Source organism: Aquarana catesbeiana, linkage group LG01 (genome assembly GCF_042186555.1).
Source record: "Aquarana catesbeiana isolate 2022-GZ linkage group LG01, ASM4218655v1, whole genome shotgun sequence".
Lineage (NCBI taxonomy): Eukaryota > Metazoa > Chordata > Amphibia > Anura > Ranidae > Aquarana > Aquarana catesbeiana.
Genome location: NC_133324.1, coordinates 617,022,781 through 617,043,038, shown reverse-complemented (window position 1 = coordinate 617,043,038; position 20,258 = coordinate 617,022,781). Strand labels below are relative to the sequence as shown.

Here is a 20,258-nt window from a genome sequence, read left to right as displayed (position 1 = left end):
ATAATAAACACAGGATGAGGAAGTCCTTTAAAGCATTGCATACTAGCATCGCATACTAGCACATTATGAAAAACTTACCTTAAATAGAAGCCCTCGAGCGGCACGCTGTCACCGCTGAGAGGGCTTCTATCTTCACCCAGTCTTCCTTCTGGATTCCTAAACAGTGCAGGTTTAGGAGATATTCACAGTACCTACAGGTAATCCTTATTATAGGCTTACAAGTGCAAAAAAAAGAGTTTACTTTGACTTTATGAAAATTTCACTTATGATACCTGTAGAAGATATCTTCTTTTGTGGACTTCTTTGATATCTTCATATGCGAAGATGCTGCAAGTTCTTTTCAGCTGACTGGGACCTTGTCTTGCTCCACGAGGAATGATTGGCTCATGCATACTGAAGAAAGAAAAGTATTTTAGGACTTAAAGAACAGGCAACTAATAGGGCCAGCATTGGCAGGTTTTTGTTTACTTCAGAACTGCTTCTCTCCTTATAGAAGTCTATAGGAATGCAAAAGAAGCTTGAAACAGGTCAGATGTACCCACAATTAATTCTGAATGATCTCAGAAGCATCTCAAACTGTGCATAAATTATTACAGAATAAAAAAAAAAGAAATAGAAGCATTTCAAAACAACATCAAAGACACTCTGCATTTAGCTATCAAAGCCCTTTGGCATTGGTCCATAAACATTACAACATAACTGTCGGAAAAACCATATAGTATTGTTTTAATTCATAATACTTCTAACGCCCATCAAACCCCCCCCAACAAAAAGAGTATTATTTAAGCAGATGTATATACTCAGATTTAGACATTGCTTTATTAATATACTGTATTGTACAGTTCTGTATAATAAATATACTTCTTAAACAGCAGGGGAAAAAAAAACAAAACGTTGTAATATCTTGAAGATGGTTTCCCTATGGAGTAACACTACTAGTGACATTCACAGTGCTGAGGCTCATTGACTGTGCTTGCCTGCTACTGTCAATGGAAGTCTACAGCTGGGCTTAGACCGATCAAAATTTGTCCGGAACAGGCCGAATTTCGATCTGTGAGTCACCCTCTATGTTCAACAGAAGTTGATTGCTAGATCAAAGATCAGATCAGAGAAATGTATAATAAGATTGATACTTATATTGTTAATATATTGTTAAATTATTGTTTAAGTAACCATGAACATAGATTGTAAGCTCTAATGAGCAGGGCCCTCTGATTCCTCCTGTATTAAATTGTATTGTAACTGTAATGTCTGCCCTCATGTTGTAAAGCGCTGCACAAACTGTTGGTGCTATGAAAATCCTATATTATTATAATAATAATAATCAACCAGTTAGCATCTATGTGTAATTACGTATGAGCCTCTGTTCAAAATCCATGAACATGCATGAAAATGCATGTCAATGCACAAGAACGCTGATTTGTGTTCAAATGGAATACAAAGTGTACATGAAGCTCTATTCATTACAACAGAATTTTTTTTTTCCTTTCAACCATTAAAATAAATAAATAGATCAAAAAAAGAGAAAATACAAAGAAGAGAAAGAAAAAAAAAAGAAAGAAGGATGCAGAGAAAGGAAAAAAGAATAACTGTGAGCAAAGGCTAACATCCCTTACATTTTTATGTTGCAATTCAGCTCCAAGAATGATATTCACTTACTTCACTGGTAGCGTTTCAATGTCACGGATCTCCCGGTTGGCTGTCAAGGTAAACCCATCGACCACATAGAAGTGTTCCTTTCCGAAAAGCAGGAGGCCTTCACCAGTGTCTAAGCCCTGGACTCTTGCACAGCGATACATGTGCTGAATCTGAAAGAGATTGAAACCGTAATCTTTTTTTGTTGCTTTAAAAAGTTCTTGAAAGCTCCTTCTGTTTTCCTTGAAAACTAGTAAACAATAATACAATGGAATGGGTACTTTTTTGAAAATTTGAATCCCAGGTATATTTGTGTTCCATGCTTCCCTTTTAAAGAGTTATACAAGCAAAATCTAACTTGTGCTGCACATCCTAAACAGCAGATGATGTCTAGTGTATTCATGACGCTGTAGATCAATAAAACATTTCTGGATGACAGATTATTATCCTGTGTTTGTGGTCATTTTAAACACATTCTAAATGTTAAAACAGGTCACAAATAAAAAAAAAATCACCCGTCACAAAAATGAGAAATTTACAATTATTATTCCATTCATTGCCAGCAGGTGGTGCCGATCTATCAGTTTCTAATATTCATGCAGTTAACAAAAAGCAGTTTATTGGAAGCAAAAGCAGCAGTGTGTGGTTTAATTGAAAACAATATGAGTGAATAATATAGTATAAAAGCACAACAGATTAGAAAGAAATTAATGAAACAACCAGCCATATTATAAATCAGTTTAGTCACATTTGTAGTTCCTCTGATGTATGTGCAATCTGAAGTGTATTTTCAGACACATTATAAGGCTTGGCTCTTGTAAATATATATAGCCTGGACTGGCTCTGTGATATCAGCTCACAGTGGGCTTTAGCTCACTGTCTGCTAAAAATGGGTCACAGGAGTGCAGAATGAACTGCACTTCTGTGATCTATAGAAGTATGGCCAAAATATACTTCTGCTTTAATTTACATTTAAATTCTTCAATTTAAATATAGCCTTTAATTTAAATTGAGCCAAAATATACTTATCCTCTAATTTAAAATGGAACTCCAGCAATTTATACATGGGAACTACCGTATTTTGCTTTGTAAGGAATTGGAAAATTGAATTGGAAAATTTTCACTATACATTTTTTTTTATTATGTACTGACTTTAGTTGGCCAAGTACAAGTATGTGATAACGTTACTTTAAGCATTGAACGTTTTTTCCTGTTTGGGAGAAACCAGAAGGAGAAATGGAAAAGGGAAGGAAAGAAAAAGAGAAACCCAGAGAGAAGACAACCAAATGAGGCTTCCAGGAGAAGAGTCAACCCTGTTCAAGGCCCCTATAGCTGCACATGAACATATTCAGCCCAGGGGCTCCAGACTGCCTCAAAACATTTAAGAGTATCATTAATTCTACTTACAATTCGCTTATTGAGCATTATCCAAGATACCTTTTGCCTATATAATAAAACACATACTAAGGACTTTTTCAAGGAACAGGCTATAGTAAGTTTTGCGGCTAAACGCAAAGAAAATCAAACGCTGATTAGAGCGGGGAATGTGCTCAACAGGTTCATTTAACAGAGCAAACAGGAGTCGTTGGGGGACTAATATCCCCAAAACCTTTTGTATTATAGCAAATACAGGCACACCCCACTTTTAAGTACACAATGGGGTTTATTTACTAAAGCTGGAAAGTGCAAAATCAGGCTCACTTCTGCATAGAAACCAATGAGCTTCTAACCTTGGCTTGTTCAATTAAGCTTTGGTAATAAAAACTGGAAGCTCTTTGGTTTCTATGCAGAAGTGAGCCTGATTTTGCACTTTCCAGCTTTAGTAAATAAACCCCATTGCGTACTTAAAAGTGGGGTATGCCTGTACCTTGTTCCAGAAACCCCTCAACTTCTGACATTCCCACCATATATGATACATAGTGCCAGACGAGTGGTACCTGAGAAAACATAGGGGTGAGGAAGACGGAAAAAGTCTTGATAAACGATAAGGTACTAAGTACCACATTTTTGTTTTTTTATGTATACATTAATCAATCAGTGGAATCCAGTACAATCATCTATTTTACCTTCTCTCCTTCTTCAAGAAGCCTCAGCAGAGTGGTACTATCCATCTTCTCTTCTTCATCAATTGAAGAACCTTCACTTAGCTGGTCCTGTAAATGATCCTGGTTCTCATCTTCTCCTCCATCTGGGGCGGATTTTGACCGTTTAAGAGGTGCTTTTACTAGGCCTGATTCAGACAACAAAATGCAATGTTAGTGAATCAAAAATTATTTGTAAACATTGGGACAAGCAAATACTGTAAAAATAACCATTGCACAGATACTAGTTACCCATGATAGAATATCAAGTATTTTATTTACTTTAAGTAATACAGAAAAGCAATTTGGGGGACTTCATAAATCCCAAACAATGCCCAATGATCATCCTATTAGTAAATCCCCATGATATAGCCCAACATTTCTGAAGTTGCAAGGAGAGGTCAATACTGTCCACACTCTAGCTACTTCAGGGTGGACTGGTCATCCAAACAGCTCCATAGTACAATCTTCCCTTAATATCTTTTCAGAATGATGTAATTAATCTATACTCACATTTATTACCAACAGCAAATTTGGGAGGCGTGCATTGAAGTTAGAAAAGCTACCTAGTTAATCTGTAATTTGTGCTTTAGCCTGTCCTGGGTCTCTGCTACTGAAAGCCTTGTCGTATTGCCCCGTACACACGATCCGAAAATTGGACGGCAGATCGTCCAACCTTTTTTCGCTTACTAGTCGCAAGCAGAAATTGAATAGGTTACTTAACCACTTCCCGACCGGCGCACGCCAATGTACGTTGGCAGAATGGCACGGCTGGGCAAATGGGCGTACCCATACGTCCTTTTAAATTTGCCGCCATGCCATTGGGTGCGCGCAGGCTGGGAGCTCCGTGAGTCGGGTCGCAGGTCCCGTATCCGCCTAAACTGAGGACAAAAAATGTTTTTTTTAAATATTTTTTGGGGATATTTATTATAGCAAAAAATAATGCGTTTTTTTCAAAATTGTCGCTATTTTTTTGTTTATAGCGCAAACAATAAAAAACGCAGAGGTGATCAAATACCACCAAAAGAAAGCTCTATTTGTGGGAAAAAAGGACGTCAATTTTGGTTGGGAGCCACCGCGCACGACCGCCCAATTGTCAGTTAAAGCGATACAGTGCTGAATCGTAAAAAGTGCTCTGGTCAGGAAGGGGGTAAATTCTTCCGGGGCTGAAGCGGTTAAGTCACAAAAATTCTTGTACGACAGAAAAAAAAAATATAAAACAATAAATAAAAAAATCGCAAGTGATGTCACATGTTGTAGTATATTTGTATTGTATTTTCGGACGACAACTGCACCGACTAAACAAAAATCATACGATCTGGTATCGTATGAGGAAAATTTTCGTGCTTGTCCGATCGTATAATATCGGATGAACCGTCATGATTGGCTCTCAAACGCTCTGTACGAACGATCCGATCATACGATCGTGTCAAAATCGGTATTTTTCGTCCGATTTTCGGATCGTGTGTACGGGCCTTAAATCTAAGTAAGAATGCAAACAGGACCTAAAACTGGATACACACTACACAACTTTTGTGGTTTGATTTCCTTTAGATTTACCAAAACCATGTAGTAGAAGGGCCTGCCTGATTGCATACAAATTGAAACTGTTAAGGTTTGACCTCATATTATATGGTTTTGATAAATCTAAAGGAAAAAAATCTAAAGAAAATTGTATAGTGTGTATCCAGCTTAAAGGTGGAGGAACCAAAGTAAAGCTGGACAGTTCTAAGGGGTGTCAACAGATGAGTGCATAGTGAAGGTGTATTAAAAGATAAATGCAAGAGAAGAAAAAAAAACATTCACACTCACCTAGATGGCTGCAGCTGTCGCCCGCTGCCTGTACACCAAGAAGTAAGAGATCAAAAGATTGCCGTTTGCTCAGTTCTCGGGTCTGCTCTGAGCACAGAGTGGTGACAGTCAGTCATCGGCTCTCTGCTCTGCCCCTCCAGGATAGGAGCGGCTGACTTATGATCTCAACAGTGAGCTGGGAGGCTGAGCCAGTTGTAGGTCCAGGCATCTTGGTGTATCCAGACATTATTGTCAGGATTGCTGCAGAGCCTGGACCGGGGCCCTGTGGTGTCAGCTGACAGCAGGCTTTAGCCCACTGTTGGTGAACATAGGTCACAAAAGTTTAGAACTATGTGCACTTCTGTCACCCAGAGGAGAAGTATGGGCAAAAGCGTTTTGGCCATACTTCTCCTTTAATGCAGTACAGCCAACAATAGGGAGGCATAACAATACAGACAACAGGCACTGCAATGAAATGGGCAGTCACCAAAGAGTGCCATAGGATGTTATCAGGGTATGGGTTATCATGGGCTCACTATTTCCATTTTTTTACATAAATGCAGAAAAAAAAATTGTGTTTAAAAAGGGAAATTCTAATTTTGTTTAAATAAATAAATAATATAGCATATAAAATTGCTACAACATCCATTTTGTAATTTAACGTTATTAACAACTGCCTTTCCATTTCAGTTTAAAGCCACTGTTATTTTTTTTAAACGGTCAACCAAATTCAATGCAATATAGCAACCTGGAAGTGTTCTGTACACTGTTTGGTGTACAGTATGCCCCAGAAATGTCATCTCCTGCTTGTGTGATAGGCTCACTGATTTTCTCAGACATCTGTACTAAGATCAAATCAAGTCAAATTTGAGGCATCCTGGAATTTCAGAAAAATGAAATAGGAATTCATGGACTTTTAGCTTGCTATTACTTGTATTTGCATTTTAGAATGAGAAGCTGATTGGAGTACATGCAACTTGGTGTCCACTGACCACAAGGAAGACATAAATGTAAGGCTAAGCATTTGTTAATTACCAAACGATGACCAACTTTTTCTTACCTTTCACCTTGGCAATGGTGTCTTCTCCATGTTCAGGCTCATGCTGTGCTGCCTCTTCAGAACTTTCCTCCACTGTGTCCTGGAAGACTGCTGGGTTCCCTGGCATCAGGCGCATATAATAATCTTTGCTGTCATAACTGATAGCACGGCGATAGCGAGCAGGTTTCTAAATCAACAATTTAAATAAATACCAAAAGTTATCTAAAATAAAAATCACACATGTTCAGAGTAATCCTCCATCAAATACTTTTAATGCTCTAGTTTACCCCTTAATACAGTCATGTGAAAAAAATGATATTTGAAAGATCGCTTTTGAGGCCACTTAATAAAAATAAACTCTAATAATGCCCCATACTAGGAAATTCTGTGCAAATTTCAATTTTTTGAGTTTGGACCAATTCAAGATTTCAATAAATGATGGGAGATAAGCTGATGTAAAGAGGCTGACACTGCTATAAATTGTACCTGTGTATGACCAGCATAACAGAAAGAATATAATATAACACAGACAAGCTCTCTTAGGGCCCTTTTACATGGGCTTTATCTGCTTCGTTCCGCAGGGGATCCGTGAGCAGCTGAATCGGAGCAGAGCGAGATGGATGTTGCAAAGCGGACATCCATGTTCATTCAGTTTGTGCCCGCATTTTGACAGTGGAGGGGCAAACCCCTACCGAAGTGTCTGTTTACATAAGGCTACCTTCGATCCATCATGTTTAAGTCTGGAAAGAACAGAAAAGAATGCAATCCTTTTCCAGTTTTTTTTTTCCAGACCTGGAAAGACTTGGAGGGAGGGGAATATAAATGGACACAAGGATTTTCTTTTACTTTCACTTTCAATGATAATGATAAGAGAGGGTGACAGAGACAGCAATAAACACAGGTGTTCTAATCCACCTCCCTCTATCCAAAAAAAAAAAAAAAAGTTTTGCCTTTAGTTATACGTTAATGTACAACTGGCCGCATATATGTTTGCACACCATTTCTTTGGACGTGCCAATGTGAAATAATCCACATCACCCCGCTGAGAATATTTCAAAGAAAAAAAAAAAAAAACGCACAAAACACATTGAAAGTTCTAATCTATTATAATAAAAAATTATTTCAAACTGGGGTCTCGTATGATGCTCTAAACTTGCCAAAAAATAAAAAAATTGCTTTATGGTAACAGCAATACAGAATGGCTCCAAAAGCCTTACTCTCTACGTGATTGGCTTGGCTTACTGCATCTCCTAAAACCTTTCATCATTGCTAGCAAACCATCCAGGGGTATTCCACATCTAAAAGCATGCCTGCCAATGTGCCATCCCTAAGGTCCCCTTCACATAGCAAAAAAGTAAAAAGGTGTGGCAAGAATCCAGGGGATTCCTACAGCTGGATGTACATCTGGGTGTAGACAGTTGCAACCGCTCTGCCTGCTCAAAGCAATGACAGGCTGGCAGGGGATGGAGGGGATACAGTAAGCATGCCTGTTCCCAACCACAGCTAATCACTTGCTGTGTGATTACATCCAAACATTAGCAGTCAGCTATGCTGTTAGCCTATTATTGTCCTAGTATTTTGCCCTATGATTAAAGTAGAATTATAGGCAAAACATTTTAAAAATTTTGGATAGTGCAAGGAATGGTCATAACCTCTGTCAGATTTTTTTTTTTGCCTCCTGTGTCCCATTGCAGAGATTTCCCTTCACTGCCTCTCCCATAGCCAAACAGGAAGTGAGAGGAAATGCCTGCAAATTAAGGGAGTTTCTTAGAGACCCCCAGGTCATCAGAACTAGTACCCCCATGGGAAGGACCCCCCCCCCCTTTGGGATTTTCTTTTACTTTCAATGATAATGGTAAACAGGACAAAGAGAGAGGGTAAATCTCCTTAATGGGGCACATACAGCAATAAAAACAGACAGGGGTTCTAATCCATCTCCATTCTATTAAAAATGTTAAAAAAGTTCTGTCTTTAGTTCTAATTTAAGGCCTAAGGCTGACCACGCCATTGTTGCCTGTTCCTTTCCCCATCGAGCAGAAGGATGCTTTTACATATTTATGTGGAAATGTAGCCAAATGCATGACATTCCACTTTTTGGTATGCATTTAAAACCCAGCCTAGTTTGATTATTTGTAATAAAAAAGGCACTGGTCTCCATAGCACGTCCTTTTGGTATGTTTGGCATGGCTGCATCAAATAGGCAATCTTTTCAAACTCTTAAAACAAACATTATTTCAGCACTCTGGTATCCCTCCCAAAGACAAAGAGACAGTGTGCATTCTGCTAGTTGTAGTGGGCAGCACAAGACTGCTGGCAAGGCACAGCTGTGAGAAGACCGTCCAGGAACAGCCTGTTAGTGTATGGAACACAACTCTTTTGTCACATTCATTTACTACAAAGAATAAGTCCATGTATTCAGAGAAGCAGGGAGCCCATGCAAAGCTAAAAAGGAGCCTTATTTAATATCTGAAAATAAATCTAGTACTGTCAGCAAAAGCATGGCGTATATCGGCAAGATACATAAGGGCCTAGAACACAAAGAGAGAGGCCTACAATACACAGCAGCAAAGTATATGATAGTATTTCTAAAATGTAAACATTGCAGGACGTTATTGGCGTTTGCAGCAAATATTAAACAATTTTGTCCAATTTAACATTTATAAAAAAAAAAAAAAAAAAAAATTTGAACTTTTATTAAAAATTAAAACAGTACACATTGAGGTTAAATTGCTAAAGGATTGGAGAAGTGAATGACAGGATGGTGAACTTGTATTTATATTTAATACCTAAAAATATACAAGAAACACTAAAAAACAGAAATTTTTGTAGCACATTATTGCTTAACTGAAGTGAACACTGCTTCATCTTATTTACTAAGGTAACTGAACATTCACTTTGCAATGTGAACAGTCTCAATTTATTAAATCAATCCCAATGAGTCCATAACATTGCTGTTTTTCTTCATTGCTAAAAAATATTTTTATTTTATTTCTTCAGCAAAACTGTACTGAGTGCAATAAAATCTCTCTTCTTGCGTTGATCTGTATATGAAACTTGTTAATGTTATCATGGAGGTAACAGGTTATATAAAGTTATAAGCCCGCCATCAACCGGTCTTCCATGTTATTTCACTAAAGGTTTCCTTTTTAATACTGCCAGTATAACTGCTTAAAGCAGTGGTTCTCAACTCCAGTCCTCGGGACCCACCAACAGGCCAGATTTTAAGTATTACCTTGGGGAGTTGCAGACTAGAATACTGCAATCACTGAGAAGCAAGTGATATCACCTGTGATGTATTTCAGCTATCTTGCAAACCTGGCCTGTTGGTGGGTTCTGAGGACAGGAGTTGAGAATCACTGGCTTAAAGTGATTGTAAGGGTTCATTTTTTTAAAATAACAAACATATCATACTTGCCTCCACTGTGCAGCTCATCTTGCACAGAGTGGCCCCGAACATCCTCTTCTGGGGTCCTCCGGTGGCTCTTGCGGCTCCTCCCAACAGAGATGATCCCTTAGGGGAAGCGCTTCCCAGAGGGGATTACATTGCGGGCGCGCTTCCGAGTCCAGCATTCGGCGTCCATAGCCGCCGAATGTATGACTCGGCCCCGCGTCATTGGATTTGATTGACAGCAGCGGGAGCCAAAGGCTGAGCTGCTATCAATCTAATCAAGAGCAGAGCCCCCCGGACAGAGAGACAGTGCGTCCCTGGAGGGTCAAGTTCCAGGGCTCAAGTAAGTAAAACGGGGGAGGGGGGGCTGGGGGGCCGGTGACTGCCAGGTGTTTTTTCACCTTAATGCATAGGATGCATTAAGGTGAAAAAACACGAGGGTTTCCCCTTTAAGGTTTTATTTGACATTTCAAAGCTGCACTCCGGCCTTACCTTCAGTCTTGCACAGTTGTACAGTCTCCTCCTCTATACTGAAATGTCTTACTCTTATTTCATTGCACACTGTGAGCATCTCACAATGTGCATTAGAAGCTGCAGCAAGTCAGATTGAGCTCGCCTCAAGTTTTGGTTGGGGGAGGTCCAGCCTCTTCTAGCGCTTTCCTCCACAACCTGATTGCTCCTGGACCACCCCTTTCATTAATGTAAATACAACATGCCTAGGAACCAAGGCATTTTGATCATTTCCCCTAAGACAGCCCATTGCTTGCACCAAGGCTTAGGGTTCTTGAGAATTGTACTGAAACAGCTATGTATAGCACCCGGTTGGCCTCTCATACTGGCCATAAGCTGCCTGCATTGCATAGAGAAGAAGGCGTATAAAAAAGGGAAATGTTTTAATTAAAAATGTAATTAGCATGCAGATGAAGGGGGACCAGGGAAGGCAAAATATATGCAAACTAAACTTCAGCTTTAATTTCCCACAATCAGATCCCATGGAACGTTATGCATTGGGAACCAATCAGGCTCTACTACACTGTACAATGCTGCCAATCTAACATGTTTTCAGGCACCGGGGGCTGGAAATGGAAGATTTTTAGGCAACTCAGGAGAATGAGAGCACAGGGGGCCAAGTGATGGTTTTGTTACAAAATGCACAGATGGAGTTCTTCTTTGGAATATGAGATTATATAATTGCAATTTGATTGAAAAGCAGGGTATTGTTTTATGGCAATTGCAATCTAAATTCTGGTCTCTTAACATAAGTGAGTAAAACCATTTTTTTTTTTTACCTATATTGCTACAAGATTGCATGAATGTTACCTTTTTAGTCAAAGAGAACTATATATCTGTGAAAGATTATTTAATGTAAATCTAAATACGGTGTTACTCCATGAAAAAACATATTTCTGTGTATATTTTCTAATTATCTATGTACATGGTGACAGCTATACTGTTTTCCACTTTTGTTGTATTTTATCTTACAGTAAGTTAAAGTGATAGTCCGTGTATTTTTATTTTTAAAGCCATCTTTGCCTTTTTTATTTATCAATATACCATATTTATCGGCGTATAACACGCACTTTTTTACCCTGAAAATAGGGGAAAAAATCACGGGTGCACGTTATACGCTGACAGCGTATCTCGGAGGGGAATGAGTGCTGCCGGAAATCACGGAGCCGTCATATCCACTCGGCTCGGCGCGGCACTCGGCTCGCACTAAGATTACATCTGTACACGAGGCAGCGGGAGCTGGCGGCTTCTTGCTGGATTGCGGAGCAGCTGAGAGGCAAGTCACACCTAAATGCTTGCAACACTTTATGGCCATTCATAAGGGATGTCATTGGGGTCAGTTAAGAGCAAAATAACATCACCAGCAAATAAATTGATGTCATGGGAGAAGTAAATGGAAGGCTGCAGATGGGCACTAAATAGGCTGCATTGATGCTCACTGATCTTATATTGCTTAAAAGTGTTTTTTTTCCTGACACTTGCCTCTTAAATTGGGGTGCGTGTTATACGCTGATAAATACGGTAATAAAAATTGGTAGGCAAAAAAATAATGCAGTAAGGTAACACTGATGTGCCATGTTGACCCATGTGATATGCAGTTTTAACCACTTTACGACCGCCCCATAGCAGATTTACTGCTATAGGGTGACCTCTCTGGGCAGAATCATGTATATATACGTGATTCTGCACTTCTGGGTTTTGGGCGTGAGTTCGCGCTGCCGGCAGCTCGCTCCTGTTGTGAATTTACACAGCGCGAGCTGATCAGCAGTTCCCGCGGAACCAATGTTCGTCAGGGACACGCCGATCGTTCGGTACTCTGACAGAATGACAGTCTGCCTATGTCGGTCTACAAGGCAGACTGTCAATTCTGAGAGTACAGAAGACATGGATCCTGTGTTTCTGGGAAACAAAAACACTGATCCATGTCTTCAAAGCACTTCCCCCACAGTTATTAAGCACTGAATAGGCACACAGTTAACCCTTTGATTGCCCCTGATGTTTAACCCCTTTCCAGCCAGTGTCAATAGTACAGTGACAGTGCACATTTTTAACACTGATCACTGTACTGGTGTCACCGGTCCCCAAAAAAGTGTCAAAAAATGTCAGTTAGGTGTCCGATTTGTCTGCCGCAATATTGCAGCTATAAGTTGCTGATCGCCACCATTACTAGTAAAAAAATAAATACAAATAAATAAAAAAATCCCACATTTGTAGACGCTATAACTTTTGCGCAAACCAATCAATATACGCTTATTGGGATTTTTTTTACAAAAATATGTAGCAGAATACATATTGGCCTAAATTGATGGGAATTTGATTTTTTACATTTATTTTATTGGATGTGTTTTATAGCAGAAAGTAAAAAATATATATTCTTTTTTTCAAAATGGTCAGTCGTTCTTTATTTTTAGCATAAAAAATAAAAACCAGCTGATCAAATACCAGTTCTGTTTGTGGGAAAAAAAAGGACATAAATGTTATTTGGGTACAGTGTTGCACGGCCGTGCAATTGTCAGTTAAACCAATGCAGTGCCGTATCACAAAAAAATAGCCTGGTCAGGAGGGGGGGTAAACCTTCCGGAGCTGAAGTGGTTAATTTTATTCTTAACTGTAGCATTAGACTAAATGCAGCTGATCAGCCTCAGGAGCTCCTGACAGTACAAATGTAGTCTCAGACACATTAAGGGGAATTCAGTAGCCTCCCTGGCGGTTTTCCCGAGTGTGGCTCGGGGTTAAAATTCAGTACCATTAGCGGTAACCCCGAGCCACACTCGGGATCGCATTGCAGGATCCTGGTGCGGCGTTACTTACCTTGTCCCCGGGATCCTGCGATGTCACCCGCAGTGTCCGAGGGCTCCGTCCTCCTCCGAAGCCTCTCCGTGCCAGGCTCCGTTCCCTGCGAGCGGCGCGACGCACGGGGGCGGAGCCTGGCGGCAAATTAAAAAAAAAGTAAAAATCATAACACATACAGTACTGTAATCTTACAGATTACAGTACTGTATGAAATGATTTCACATCCCTTTTGTCCCCAGTGCTTTGGCCCATGCCCTGCATGCAGTTTTACATGATATACACTGTTCTTTCTGCCTGGAAACTGGAGATTGTCCATAGCAACCAAAAAGTGTCCCTTTACGTCAAAAGTGGCTTTAGACCAGCTAGAAAACAGCGATAGTAAATTAGAACACTTGCAGAATTGTGCGATAGTGAATTGTGGGGAAATTTATTTTATTACTATTTTTTAAAATTTTTTTTAATTATTTATTTTTATTTATTATATTATAATTTATGTTTTTGTGTTTCAAACTTTATCATACCCGGGATATCTACTAGACTCTTGTTTGGACAGATTTAAGTGTGTTATTGTTAAGATTTACAGACCTACAATATAAAACGCCAAATTTCCATGCAAAATAATTGTACCGATTTCAGCACCTAAAATCCGAAATAATCATACCGCCAGGGAGGTTAAAGCTGGCCACACATCGATTGAAATTTGTCTGGTTCATCAGGGACCGCCCGAATTTCAATGCATGTATGGGCGGGTTGGATGTGCAAAAGTCGATCTATTGATCAACTTGTGTACAACCAGTCTGTTGGAAATTTTTCTCTCAATCAGCACTGCTGACTATAGCTGGCAGTGCTGATTAGTGTATTATGACAGCGGGGGGAGTCTCCCTGCTGTCAGAATAAGGCTCAGCGGGAGGGATTTCCATATCCACCTTAAAATGTGTGTAAGTAATTTAAATTGACTCTTGTACAGCCAGCCTAAAGCATGGTAGATACAATGCAATAATCAGACGGATGATCATCCTTTTTTTTTTTTTTTTTTTTTTACATGCTTGTCTCCATTTCGAAAATGAAAAAATGAAGAGGTTACTAAAGTTCAAAAATTCTCATATGACAGAACAAAACTTCAGAATGGATATAGTGTGTTGTATTGTATTTCTATTGTACTGGAGCAGTTAGGACCTGGAGTAGCTGTGCATGGCACCCAATATATAAAAAATTACCCCTATTCAGTTAGTGTGGAGTTGTTCTTTTCTTAAATGTAATAAAAAAGTACTGCAAGAAACAATTAATTTAAAAAAAAAATATTTGTCCTGGATGCACAGCTATAGACCATTAAGCATGCCAAGACTTACTGTAGACACATTTTAAGGGTCCATGCACAATGGTCCCTTGGCAGTAAAAACGCTCCTATAGAGCGTTTTTGTACAAGCGTTTAGTGTTTTTTTCTGCCAGAAAACTCCTCTCAAAAACGCAATCCAGAAGGATTTTTTTTCCTGCCTCTAAACACCAAGCTTAAAATGTGCCTCTAAACGTCCTAATGTACATGGACACATAGGAGAACATTGAGCTTCTTATACAGGCAAAACGCCTGTAGAAGCAGCGATTTTTAAGCCCAGTGTGCATGGACCCCAAGACTGATGCTGAATATATACTACTAATCCTCGAAGGTAAAAGCGTGAGGCACTAGTGTTGTTATACCTTAAACAAGCACAGAGTGATGCACTTAGAAAAAAAGCAGCTTTGTTAGAACATGCTCCAGTGATTATTCCCAGTACAGCCTGTGCATTCAAAACTTCACTCCATTTTACCTTCTCATGAGTTACCATCAAGAGACCGTCAGAGGTTTCAGGTAGTGTACATGGAAAGTCAGACTAAAAATGGGGTATTAAGTATAAAAAAAAATGAGAAAGATATATTATACATGAAGAAGTCAAAACGACAGATGGATATAGAAAGGTAAAATAAAACAGCTCTTTGCAAATGGGGAAACAACTCTGGGGCATCTAAAACAACCCACTTCTGCTCTAAGGCTCTATGTAAAAATGTGGGGAATCTACTAGAGCAAGGTTTCTCAACTGGAGTTCCTCCAGAAGTTGCTAGGGGTTCCTTGAGCAATTTCTGCCTCTCAGATAAGTTTCCACTGACACCATTGATCTTTTAAGCTATCTGTAAGGGGTAATTCTTCCCAATGACCACAAGTGTAAGGAGCATTCTTCCCACTGACCAATGTATCAGGAGTTGTAGATATGGTAATTTTTAGCTTAGGTTTCCTGAGACTGGAAAGTTATTTGGAGGGTTCCTTTATGATTAAAAGATTGAGAAACCCTGTACTAGAGGTTAAGTGAATTATGCACCTGCTTCTTTCAAGACGGACTTCCATCAGCAACTATGGAATAAGTATTAGGAAAATGCAAAGTCAGATTGTACATTTGCAATCAGCATCTCTACATTTGTTGGCAACTGGTCACCATTGTAAAAACCTGCTTAACGTGTTAATAAACCCAGGACCCTGCATTCACTATATCTGGTCTCCCAAAATACAGAGAGTATGAAAATGCAATTATTTTAGTAAATCTGAATGGCTAAATACGCTTTCTCATCAGTAGTATATAGCAATCTCGTAAATTCTAACAGTATGAACTGGTTAAAGTTTGTAGGAGTTTCCATTCTCCTCTGACTGTCCTATTAGGCTGCATGACCCCTGACCCTCTTGTCTGGACAGTGCTGATTAGCCCTGTGCTGATCACATGCACTCTCCACCCCCCCACCCCCCAAAAAAAAAGTCTCTAGCAATACACATCAAACTGAGCATGTGCAGAGTGACTTCAAGGCTCTGTACTATCAGCAGATGGATTGGGGACAGTAAAAAAAGGGGAGCATCAAGGGAGACCGGATCAAACAGCCTTTTTTACACAAAGTGGAGGATTAACCCCTTAGGTTCCACAGTGAGTATAAAAAGCATGCTATACTGCATATACAGACTGGTTTTACTGTTGTGGGATTGGTAACACTTTAATGAAGACACCATAATTGTGCTTAGGCTGGTTCTATAGTATGATTTTATCCCAGCTAAAATGACTTAACTTCACGTTACTGGAAGCTACGAAGATCACATTTTGACAGTCCCCTGACAATATAATTCTCCCAGCAGTTTGTTGTAAGGCTCCCCACCAAAGTCAGAATTCTCCTTTCCATACTTTAAATAGAAATCGACTCTGTAATAATCTAAACCTCCACACCTGAAAACTGTCATAATAGTGAAGCCTTCCCCGTCAAGGACTAAATTCTTGATTACAAACTTGTATTCTCCCCTACAAGGAGAGAAGCGTCTGGCTGTAAAGGCTGTGCTATCTCCTTCCAAAGCTCAGTGGTAATAAACACAAAAATGGTCACACAACAAAAGGTGCTGACATGAGAAAAACGAAAAACAAACAGCTTTGGTATTTACTGTCAGTTATCCAATACCTAGTACACATGATGAGAAAATCAAACGTAAAATACCGCTTTCAGAGCGATCATCCGATAATCAGATCGTTAGTACACATTTTTTAGAGCCGATTATGTCAGATCATGCGAAAATATCCGAAGGGACAAGCACGAAAATCTTTCTTGTACGATAACAGAACAAACACTTTTCGTGTAATCAGTATGGTATTTTTACTGAAAAATCATGTGACCATGACCACGCATGCTCAGAAATTAGCGAATACAATACACTATATCACTTCCGAAGTTGTATTCTGTCGTATGAGAATTTTCATAAATTTTGTAACCTATTAGTTTTCGATACAAGACTAGCATGCAAAAAAAAAAAGCCGGCACATTATGAAATACTTATCTTAAAACAAAGCCCTTACAGTGGGTAAATATCTCCTAAACGGTACACATTTTAGGAGATATTCCTTTTACCTACAGGTAAGCCTCATTATAGGCTTAACTGTAGGTAAAAAACAACAAAGCAGGGTTTACAACCACTTTAAGCTTAAAGTAGACAAGTCAGCCTCCATGGGGGCCTTACAGGCTGACAGGGATAGAATACAATCAAGTAACACACACTCCTATCTCCAACAGGTAAGGCTTCGCCACAATAACAAAAAGTGGAGATTCAGATACTTACAAATGTACATTCTTGGCTGGTTCTCTATACTCTAAATAATGAAGTATGGCTGCTAACTGTATGGTAAAAACTTTGAGCATTTCCTGCAGTGCTTATATTGCTGACAAGGACAGGATATGAAACAAGTGGAAGAAAGGACTGCAAGCAAAATTTTACTTATTACACCCTCATCATTTTGGATCTAGTTACCTCACAAAGAGTATAATAAGTAATAAAATATGGAAATGTAACTGCTCTAAACTTTTAGAAGTCCCTCTGTTCAAACACCATGCAGATGCAAGCTCAGAAGCCCATCCTTACTACTTGTGTCTTAAACAACCCTACAAGGAGCCACACACCACTGATGTCACTGTCCAAAAAGGCTTTATTGAGACTTCAAGAACAAGCATGCTGCCGCCTCCATCTCCGCAACGCCCACCTGTCAAGTGTTTTATTCTCATGGGCTCATCTCAACTATTCCCCCCCTTGGAGGGGGAAACCAGAGCTGGGCAGTCAGGAAGCAGGGATAGCAGCATGCTTGTTCCTAGAGTCTCGATAAAGCTTTTACTGGACAGTGACAACAGTGGTGTGCAGCTTCTTGTAAAACTGCAATATTAAACTATAATGCACATGTTTGAGAACAGACAGTATAACACTAAGAAAATCAGAATAATCTTCAACTCACCATTGTGTTACTGTCTTGTTCCACGTCAGGGATGTAAGGATAATGAATGTAGAACATGTCATTTCTCACAACTTTTTTCCTCATTCTACATGGCCCTTCAGTCATCTCCAGCATCCATTTATCTAAATGGGAGCCGATAGGTGGCCCCCAAAGTCCCCTCTCCCTGAGGAGTTCATATTCAATCTGGTTCCACTCCTCTGTTACATATTTTAATGCATTTTGTTGACGCTGTTAACAAAGAAAATGATACAATTAAAATAATGACCAACAACAAAACAAATGATAAAAATAAAATAAAGACTACAGCTTAGGCTGACTATAGATATTACAAATATGAAGGTGTGATGTGATTGTCCAAAGAATTATAATAATAAATATAAATATATATATATATATATATATATATATATATATATATATATATATATATATATATATATATTTTTTTTTTTTTTAAACAAGTTCGGAAAAGCTTGGATTGCTTGAGCATGTATCCTTGCACCCATTATAATAGATAAGGGAAGCTTTCTCAGACAACTCCAGTGCTAGCCTATCTTGGGGGCAACCATTAGCTACCGGCCCAAATGATCCAAAATAACCCAATTACTAGTCTGTCACCTAGGGGTACCTGGCAGGGTTTGGAGGCCTGTCACCCATTCTGGATAAAAAGGCCCCATAAATAAAACCATAATAACCATAAACATTACAAAGGACTAATATTTCTGAAAGCTAGTATCTAACTGGTTTGACGTAAAGCTGCATTTTCTGATTACACTGATATAAAGAAATCACATCTGCCAAGAGTCTTAGAAGTAGCTAAACTTCCAATTATGCTTCAAATAATTTCTCTGCCCCACTAACTAATTTACTCTTTATCTTGTCCTTGGAAAGATGTGAGAAAGAATTATAAAATTCTCAGTTCTTCAGCCAAAACAATATTTTTAATAAAAAACAGTGCATCTTGATATATTATTATATATATATATATATATATATATATATATCTATATCCCAGAACTAGAGGACTCATCTAGGCCACTTAATGTGTATGCAGAAAACACAGACTGACTATGCAGAGGAGATCAGACCCGTCAAGATTTTCCACTGTCCTCAGTACTCCATGAAAGGGCTCAGAGGCACAAAAATGAAAATAGCAACATAAGAAAGGGCCCTAATTAAAATAATTGGATTCAACATATGAACAACTGATAAAATGTTGCAGGTCTTATTGACAAAATAAAACTTTTTTTCTCTAGAGATGAGCTCTCCATATTGATGAGTTCTGTAGTGGAAAGTCTAGGTAAGTAATTACAAGCTTCATTCCATTACCTCCTGGTATTCTTTATAATGCATATCCACCAAATCCCTTACAACAGCAATGTGAGTGAATATCCACTGAGAAATTTCCTAGAAGAAAAAAAAAAAAACATAGGCATTTTGTACATACCCACAAAGACCACTATGGAAATATTTTAGAAAGCAAACAAGATAATATTTTAGACTTCAAAATATAATAAAGCTGGCCTGACATATATATCAGGACCCAGATGACTAATTCAAGGTAAATTTCAACATGCATAACATAAATTAATGTAATAGCCCTTGTCAGCCTTTGACTGGCATAGCAGAGTTATACTGCTCCACTTGCATAAAACATCACTTTTTCTGTACACACAACGGTGCGCAGCAAATAGCCCTCTACTAACAATACCTGTGTGGAGAGATTGTGTTTATTGAGTCCACTCTCCTTACGATTTCTTCTTGATCCAGTTAGCTTGGAGAGGCCAAAGCCACTACTGACACGTGACAGCTTTGACTGAGAACTCGGCACCATAGCTTCACCTTTACTGATGCATTTCTTTTCATATGCTGTTAAAATAAAATAATATATATGTGAATTATCTGGCAAGTATTTCAGTTTGTATCAAGCTTCTAAGAGTAAGTTAGTGAAGGAAAAAAGTGGATTTTCATATTCACCATAAAATCCATCTCTTGGACTTCATTGAGGGACACAGGTTTCAGAGACAATTGGGATGAATGGAAGCTTTTAGGAGGATTTGGACACAAACAATGACTAGCCAGTTATAATCCCTCCCACTCCCAGCATGCCTCAATTTTGTAGAAAAGCAATATTAGAAGCAAGATCATATACACAGTGGGGTAGGACAAAAATCCTATTTTCTTTCTCATTTATTGAGGCACATGGGATTCAGAGACTAGTGGGATGTCCAAAAGCAGTCCAA

General features: G+C 38.9%; 1 protein-coding gene across 4 annotated transcripts in view; it reads right to left on the bottom strand.

Annotated features, from left to right (window-relative positions):
• Positions 1-20,258, bottom strand: part of WDFY3 (WD repeat and FYVE domain containing 3) — a 370,646-nt gene that overhangs the window by 49,691 nt on the left and 300,697 nt on the right. For 3 of the 4 annotated variants that reach the window (XM_073600175.1, XM_073600184.1, XM_073600201.1), the window contains 8 exons: positions 19,727-19,884; positions 19,345-19,422; positions 18,016-18,243; positions 15,043-15,105; positions 6,568-6,733; positions 3,702-3,865; positions 1,660-1,808; positions 273-393 (listed from right to left, as the gene is read on the bottom strand). In XM_073600175.1, the coding sequence (XP_073456276.1) occupies positions 273-393; positions 1,660-1,808; positions 3,702-3,865; positions 6,568-6,733; positions 15,043-15,105; positions 18,016-18,243; positions 19,345-19,422; positions 19,727-19,884 (1,127 nt within the window). The remainder of the gene's footprint in view (positions 1-272; positions 394-1,659; positions 1,809-3,701; positions 3,866-6,567; positions 6,734-15,042; positions 15,106-18,015; positions 18,244-19,344; positions 19,423-19,726; positions 19,885-20,258) is intronic. The other variant, XM_073600193.1, reaches the window with a different exon arrangement.